Source organism: Bactrocera dorsalis, chromosome 3, assembly GCF_023373825.1.
Source record: "Bactrocera dorsalis isolate Fly_Bdor chromosome 3, ASM2337382v1, whole genome shotgun sequence".
In the NCBI taxonomy this organism is placed as follows: domain Eukaryota; kingdom Metazoa; phylum Arthropoda; class Insecta; order Diptera; family Tephritidae; genus Bactrocera; species Bactrocera dorsalis.
The window spans coordinates 58,597,993-58,606,225 of record NC_064305.1 but is presented as its reverse complement, the minus strand read 5'-3'; the positions used below and the strand labels follow the sequence as shown (position 1 = coordinate 58,606,225).

Genomic DNA, 8,233 nt, shown 5'->3' with positions numbered 1-8,233 from the left:
GGCTACACCAAATTTAATTGTATTCATTAACGATTTCATCGAGCAATGAAGTTGAACACTTTCCTACATTTTTTAGTATTGCTAACACTTAAAGGTATTTAGCCGGCTTTGATCCTTGCAAGTTGCAAGAGTATAAAATGTTCGGTTACAGCCAACATTATTTATTTACCGCACGATCAAGTTTTTTTCTCTCTCAATATCTGCAATGATAAAATCAACCCGGTGACAAAAAAATTGGGAATTGTACTAAAACACAAAATATTTAATAATTCATCAATATTTATTTTGTCGCCTTCGAAGCAATCTCCACCAGATGTAATACACTTATGCCAACGATTTACCAGTCCTTGTAACACTTTTCATAAGCACTTTTTGAGATGGCCTTCATGAATTCCACGGAGCGGCAAACTCTGCTTGGAGAGCAAGAAAAAATCAAACTAATCTGGTGAATACGATGGTTGATTGATGGTATACATTGCTTTTTTGGTTTTTCGCATTCGATCATAATCAACACTCGATTCGATGGTGTATTATCATCGCGGAAAATCTATGAATTGTTAGTCCACAATTCCGCCGTTTTTGATGGATGCTCTGATGCAGACGCGTCAATACGGTAAAACAGAACACTTTATTGACCGTTTGTCCCTCCAGAACAAATTGATGATACACCAAACCAGGAATATCGAAAAAATCAACGATCACCACCCTGATATTTGTACGGCTTTGGTGTGTTTTTTTCCGGCTCGTAAGTTACAATTGGAGTTAGGAATAACCCTAAGCTTCTACCAACATTTGTGCAAAAATGCTTAATAAAATAATCTTTCAAATACATCATAATACTTCATAGTAAGAGTCAAAAAGCAATAATTATGTGTATCTTATGGAATGAAGTCGTGTATTTTATGAATAAAATTGTTTAAATAAACAATTATTCGCATAAATTTTCTAATTAGTTTATACAAAAAAATATACTTAAGTTTTAGCATTTACATTTAGATTTCATATTTAAATTTCGTACAATAAATAGTTACAATTATTGACACAATAATTATTCTTATAACAAACTAACTACCGCTTAATCAATACAAATATTTGATAATCACTACAACATAACTCATACAAACATGCCTACACTATATTCCGTTAATTATTTAACGTATTTGATTGCGTTTTCTCCTAGCTTGCGTTTTCGAACGATTCAGAGTCGACTTGCGGTTATTTCTCGATCTGTACTCTGTATGCGCAATTGCGTTCCAGTCGTTTTCCGCTGTCAATGCGCCAGTGCGACGTGCGCCAAAATGAGCCGAACTTTCCGCACGACGCTTTTCATCGCGCAAAATACCGCTTGCTGCACGATTCGAGTCGATGAAGCGTTGTTGGAATTCATAAAAGCGATTATTCAATTGGACTTCATTATTTTCACCGGCCGCTGCGGGAAATGTCGCAAATTGTCGGGGTCGACGTATATTGTCTTTGACGAAGGCGCGTGACCAAATGACCGGATCCAAGCTGGCGTCATAACCCTCATGATCGGCTTGCCAGGGATATGCCGCACCCGAGGCGATGTAATTACAGCAAAACACAACAACAAATATCACAAGCGTGCACTTTAATTCGTATGACATCGCTAATTAATGCAAAACGAGTGACGACGCGAATTTCGTTAGAACTTTAGCGCGAACACACGACAAATTGCTAACGATTTTTGATTAATTTTTGATTTTTGCTTGAAATGTTTGAGTCTGACGCCTTTTGGAATAATTTTTGTTGTTAAGAAACCATGCGCTTGTCTTGCGGTTTTGTGGGAAACTGTTACATTTCAACTGCCGTCGAGTATTCTTATATATGTTTTCATTCAACAGCTGCCATACGCATGTGTCTGTATGTATGTATGTACTGCTGTGCCAAGGGAGTTAATGAAAATTCCGGTCTTACTGGCTACAAATGTATTGGAAATAGATTATAAATGTTTATGGATTTCTCCAAAACCCTGCTGTTCTATTTACTTTACAGTGCTATTTGCTTTCGTCATGTTCTAACTACCTGCGCGTGCGCATGCGCTGTTCTTTTCTCACACATATTTTATTGCACCTTAAGGCAGGTAAGTGCCTACACACGACCACGGCGCGCAGTTATTGCGTCGTTAGAACATTGCAATAGTCAAATAGTCGTAAAGATACCCGATTGAGCGACAGCTGTGTGCGTCACAGTGTTGTGTTTGGAGATTTATGACCTTTTCTATTTGGATTTAGTTATTTGAGCAGCGCGGCAATCTAATCCTTATCCTGGCGCAGACGCACGTTGAATAGATCACGTAACTGTGCTAATGTCTCACAGTAGCACAAAATATTTTTGGCTCTATATGAGTACATTAAGAGAAGGAGATCCGCTTCTTCGCACACCAATTGCAACCATCAATTCAAAATCTAAGTCTACTGCTATCAGTTGTAGTTGCTGTTTTCGAAAAGAAACCTCTTCACATTCCGCTGCACTCGATTTTATCGCCAAATGTGCTCCGTGGACTCCGCTGACCGGCACTAGCAACAGCGGTTGAAGTGGTTTCGGTTAGCTGCAATTAGCAGCTCAGCAAACCGGTGTCACCAGCCAGCAGACTCATGAGTGTCAAATGGCAGACAAGTTAGTTCGAAATATGACGTCTTTAATGGATTATCGCACATTCTATGGCAACGTCAGTTCCGCAGAGTGTGATGACTACACTGAAAAAAATTTGTTGGTTCATTAAGGCGGAATAACTTCTCAATTGCCTACTCAGTCCGAAGTAGCAGAGTCATGTGTAGAAGTTCACGCAAGTGAGGAAAGTTCATTGAGTGCCATACACTAGTTAGAAATGATTCTTTCACACATGCTTCAAGCAGTTCACGACTTCTGGTCTTAGACCAAGGTTCTTCTGGGGAATTAAAATATGAAGCGGTACCACCCCTTCCCACGGTTGTGCGTTGGGTTTAGGACCCGCCACGTGAAAAATTTCCCAAAGAAAAAGAAACAGCAGCTGTGGAAAAGATACCTCCCTGCTCTTGATATATTCTGAATTCTTCGACATCTGACAGCTCCATTCTTCAGGTGTGTGCCGCCACCATACTGATACCGGTATGTATTCCAATCATGTTCCTATAGTTTGTTCTATCGAGTTATCGAGTGCCAGTAGGAAGTTTGTACATTTCCGATCTACCGTTTTTCGCATGAAACTGCAAAGGTCTTACACCCAAGTTGATCGAAAAATGATTACAGAGCTTGCTTATTTTACAGCAACTCGAGCATATCCATGCAGCAAATTTAATTGGAGAAGTTATAAAGGCGCTTGGTAAAGAAAGGGGTTAAATCTGCGATTAAAAAGTGTAAATTAAATTAAAATCATTAACCGTTTTTTTATATAGTATTATTAGTATGTGTGAGTAAGAAGGAGATTACAAAGTACATATGAATCAAAGTGAAACTGATACAGTACAAATTTTGCAAATGAAGAAAGTTCGAAAGGCTTCAAAATATTTCGCAAATTAATAGAAGCTTTTGATTCGATCTTGTTCTGCTAACGCTGGTAGAGAGAGGCTCACAGCGAAGAAGACTATACACTAAAACTTATCATCTACTATCAAATCTAAGAATATCAGTTCGACTTAAGCTTTCGTTAAAAGTTAAGTACTTGAAATCGGTTACATATTTGTATATATGTATTTTCGCTTTCATGAAATCCTTTTTTGTGACTGGCTGATAGCGCCGTTTATATATTTTATAAAGCTTCTCTGTTATAGTAAATTAACCGATTTTTTCTATAAGCTAAAAGTAAACAGGAAATTAGAGCCAGATGAAATTATAGCCATGTTCTAGGAGTCAGAATATTTTTGAGCAGCAAACTAAAAGTTTGAGAATTCGCCTCAGCATCGAAGTGACTCTAGAAAGTTCCATAGTTTGCGACTTTACATAGAAAGCTCAGCCAAAAATTATTTATGGCAGTACCATTTCTACACATTATTTCTCAATAACTTCGGTAAAGAAAAAATAAAGGCTTTCAACTTCACTCAAGAGCTTCAAAGTTCACGGTTATAGAACAAAATCGTTCTAACCTAAGAAAATCTTTAAATATAACGGACTGAATCTCAAAGTTCTACAACAAAATATTTTTTTTACTTCTATGTATGTGAGGAAAATGTATTTTAACATATAATTAGTTAAGAAATATCTTTTAGTTTTTGATGGGCCACGACCAGGTGCCCCATAGTTTTCTACCACGGCTTAAGGGTGCGCAAGGTAGTATTTAAGACAGTGGCACCACAAAAGAAGGCCTAGATAATATCCTGCCCGCAACTCTAATCATCTAATATTACAAAAGAAACTAAGCATAACTTAGATCTCGAAATAATTGAGATCTTAGACAGAGAATAGATTCATAAGTGAATTGATTCATATAATACTGTGGGCACAAAGTAGTAAGACTTTTTAACTAAAATTTCGCGAAAATCAATTCGTCGAAATATATTTTTTCAGCTCCAAATGTCACATAAAATGTTTAAGTTTTGTGTGCGGAATCAAATTTCTGGTGTCGAAGCTTTCAGAATGTTGGAAAAGACTTCGGTGATAATTGTTTGTTACGAGCAAGTGTTTTTGATTACTACAAACATCAACACGTCAACAAAATGAAGGAATTGGGGCTAGAAAATCAGCAATATATTGTCAGAGATTTTATTGTCATCGTTGGAATATCAGGTGGATCAGTTAAAACCATTTGAAATATCTTTTGGACCTAAGAAAAGTGAAAAAACAGCGTCACGCTAACGTCTGTGTATTAATGTTTTCCGACTACCAGAATGCCATGAAACGCACTATTATTGACGATGAGTCTTGAATCTAAGCTTACGATCCGAAAACAGACGATCAGTCAGCCGGAAATCGGGGCAAAGGCGAGCCGAAGCCAAAAAACACGTCAAAGTAGGTCAAAATTCAAGGTTATGTTGACAATTTTTTTCAGTTTTATCAACAAGGAGTATTATTTGAGTATTGTGCGTCGTTTGCAAAAAAAACTATTCGTAAATGAGGTCGTAATTGTGGGCCGATAAATTTTGGTTTTGCATCACGATAATGCACCGTCACCCACTGCATTGATTCTTTGTGAGTTTTTTTGCCAAATTTTCAAGTAATATCAACCGACCGTTCCGGGGAAACCCTTTTGAGTTAAGTAAGTGGTTCTCAAAAGCAGTATCGGATCTTACTAATGGTCAATTCATGGGAGGGGTTTTGGAGTTATTTTTCTTGTAGTGAATAAAGTGCTAGATTAAAAGTCATTTACAACTAAGAGTAATGGGTTTAATAGTATAAACTGAAGTCCTAAGATGGAAAAGCGTACTTAATTGGTGGAAGGTGAAGATTTGTTTAACATATTTTCTCTTTTCTTTTTTTTGAAAAAGATAGCAGTTCTAAGTCCGAAAGAAGTAACAGAGCCAATAAACTTCGTGCCGTCGTACTAATAAAAGCTGATGAAAACAATTTGTAACGAACAATATTAAGGTACCCATTACTAGCCACATGCACTGGGGCAAAGAATTCGAAAACAAGTTTGTCACTCTGAACGTTAGAAATTTCCCGTTTAAGATGGAATGAGTTGTTAAATAACAGTGAAATTTCAAACTGGTTGCATTGCAAGATGCAAATTATAAGAGCTGAACTCGGCTGGGTGCATGAAGCAGGCGCCGGATCATGCAATATGCATTAATATATGCAAGCAACATACGCAACATTGTGTTGCTGTTGTTGTTGTTAGGCAAATTCAACATTGCCATTGACATTCCCGTTGATGTGGGCTTTGAATTATATAAGACAGTGTAGAAATTGGCTAAAACTAGACAGACAAGAAGCGCAGAGCGCCACAGGCAAATATCAAGCTTGCAACATGTTATTGGTGTGGCAAAATATGTAGGTCAACTGATGCGCTGGTGGTAAGGTGACGAATCCTGTTAGACTGCAGAAGAATCCGGCAGAGTATAAAAGCGCTTGCAACATGCCACAAAGCCAACAGTACGCGCTGCGTCCACATTCGCAACACTTGCAACATATTTGTTGTTGTTACCACATATTCGGCAATAAAATGAAGTTAATTTATTTGGTGTTTCTGCTGCTGCCTATTTTAGAAGCACGCGCAGCTGTCTTCCAGCGACGCTACATACGCCAAGCAGGACGCTATGGCACCTCAGGCGGGTATCGCCCTAATCTCGCCTACAGCAGCAGCAATCATAGCGGCGTCAGCGCTAATGGCGGTGGCATAAGCAGCAGCGGAAATAGTTATGGCAGCGGTAATGTTAAAGTGAGTGGCAATGGCAGTGGAAATGTGCGCCTGGCCTATGCACCCGCCGGTGGCGCCATCGCCAACCGGCCGCACAGCGGCATTGGTGGCTTCAAGTATGGCGGGCGTCCATCGCCGGGTAGTGATTTCGTCGTGAATGCCTTAGGCGCTGCCGGTGCTGGACCCAGCGGCGCATACTCAGCCAATCATCCGCAGGCGGTGTACAAAAATGTGGCTGGACGTCCGCAGGCGAATACGCTTTATCGCGTGGGACCAGGCGGTGCGTTGGCGAGCGCTGGCCGACCAGTAGGCGGCGGTGGAGCTTATCAAAGTGGCTAGTTTGGTTTGGATGTTTGGTAAACTTTAAAGACAGTTGTGTTGTACAAATGATATTATATTTGATTATAAATAAATTATTTTGCGTATAAAAAGTCTGGAAAATAAAACTAAGGTTTCATAAATAAATTAAATAGTAGACGGATGTTATGATTTCTTCATAAGCAGTCTGCCCTAAGCTCATTCACATTTTATGCGAATTTTCTACGTCGCACTTCGACTTCCCTACAATAGTGGATAGCCTTGGAAACCCTGTCCATAACCACCCATTTGTCCGAAAATTCCCGACGGGAAGGGATATGCTGCGCTTAGCTGCGGCTGCAGCTGGGAAGCTTGTCCTTGTAGCGGCGTTTGCGTTGGTGGCGGCAACTGATTGCCGTTGCCAGTAACACCTTGGAGATTGGCCATATTCACGAGATTATCCAAGCTATTGGCGCCGGCTACCGTTGGTCCGAAATTGTTTTGCAGTTGAGGTAAAGCGCCGAACATATAGTTGGCGTACATATCGGGTCCATTGAATGGGTAAGGTGGCAAGTTGTTGCCCACATAGTTGCCTGTGGCTGGATAGTTCAAACCAGCAAGATTTCCCAGCTGTAGTGTGTTCACGCCAGGCAAGGCTCCATTAGCACCAGCTGGAACGCCAGGCGCGCTGCCACTTAATGGAAGACCTAATAAACCCATACCCGGTGCGCCGGTATAACCACTGCCGCCATAAGCAAGTCCGCCATAGCGCGGGTATGGCATGAGGCCAACAACTCCACCGAAACCAGCCAATCCTTGTGGTTGAGTCAAGACTTGTGCTGCGCCATTCAGTAGCGGACCACTTAAAGTTTTCACCTCCGCTTGCGTTGCGCCATCGCTGTGCGGTTCTTTGGTCTGACGCGTAGCACGCTCGTCGGCTGGTTTAGCCTCACAACAGTGATTTAGTGTCAAAACACCGATACAAAGGAGTAAAACTGCAATCTTCTGGTTTTGCTGCATGTTGCTTTCTTCAAGGCTACGTAACGTTTACTGTGCTAAGCTTCGGCAGCGTTTTGGCTATTTATTGTGCTCAAAGAGCTCTTTGCTTACATTTCTTTCGACTTTTCGGTTGTAAAACTTTCTTCGAGCCCACTCTTTGCATCGCCTGCTGTTAATCCCATTTTTATCGAGTGAAACTAAGCGGTAATAAAAGTGAAATATTTTCTTCCATTCTTCTGTGTATTCATCGTGCACTTCTTTCTTCCAGCCGTACTTAAAAAGCTGCTTACGTGGTGTGCTTTGCTTCTCAATGCTAGAAAACGAAAAGTTTTGTAATCGTTTTATAAACAATTCACACCTCACGTCTAATGGACGCGGCAACAAGGTGCCAATTGATTTGGCCCTCATTTTGTGGGACATCTCTTGTTGAAACCAAATTTTATTTCCTCCATTGTCCAATAGAGTGGTAATAAATAAATTTTTAAGCAGTCAATAAAAAGGTTTTATTGCAGTTTTGTAATCTTAATTTTCTTTATGAGTAGAATCTGTTGCTGTTTAGGCTTTACAGAACTCGGTGCTACTTCTTTCTGAGCAATAATGTCTTCAATTTTAAGAAATTTTATTGTTGTCAGGTTTTATTATTAT

At 39.9% G+C, this 8,233-nt stretch overlaps 2 protein-coding genes across 2 annotated transcripts; both read right to left on the bottom strand.

Moving 5' to 3' along the window:
* Nucleotides 1-960: 960 nt before the first annotated feature.
* On the bottom strand, nt 961-1,822 carry LOC105228568 (uncharacterized). Its single transcript, XM_011208449.4, has one exon. The coding sequence runs from the start codon at nt 1,623-1,625 to the stop codon at nt 1,152-1,154; it is 474 nt and encodes a 157-aa protein (XP_011206751.2). The 5' UTR covers nt 1,626-1,822; the 3' UTR covers nt 961-1,151.
* Nucleotides 1,823-6,853: 5,031 nt separating this feature from the next.
* LOC105228615 (uncharacterized) lies at nt 6,854-7,609 on the bottom strand. Its single transcript, XM_049452714.1, has one exon. It carries the CDS (start codon nt 7,607-7,609, stop codon nt 6,854-6,856), a length of 756 nt encoding a protein of 251 aa, XP_049308671.1.
* Between the last annotated feature and the right edge of the window lie 624 nt (nt 7,610-8,233).

What these genes read in the sequence shown, in the direction of transcription:
- LOC105228568 (XM_011208449.4), bottom strand. Translation starts at nt 1,625, where the DNA reads ATGTCATACGAATTAAAGTGCACGCTTGTGATATTTGTTGTTGTGTTT.
- LOC105228615 (XM_049452714.1), bottom strand. Translation starts at nt 7,609, where the DNA reads ATGCAGCAAAACCAGAAGATTGCAGTTTTACTCCTTTGTATCGGTGTT.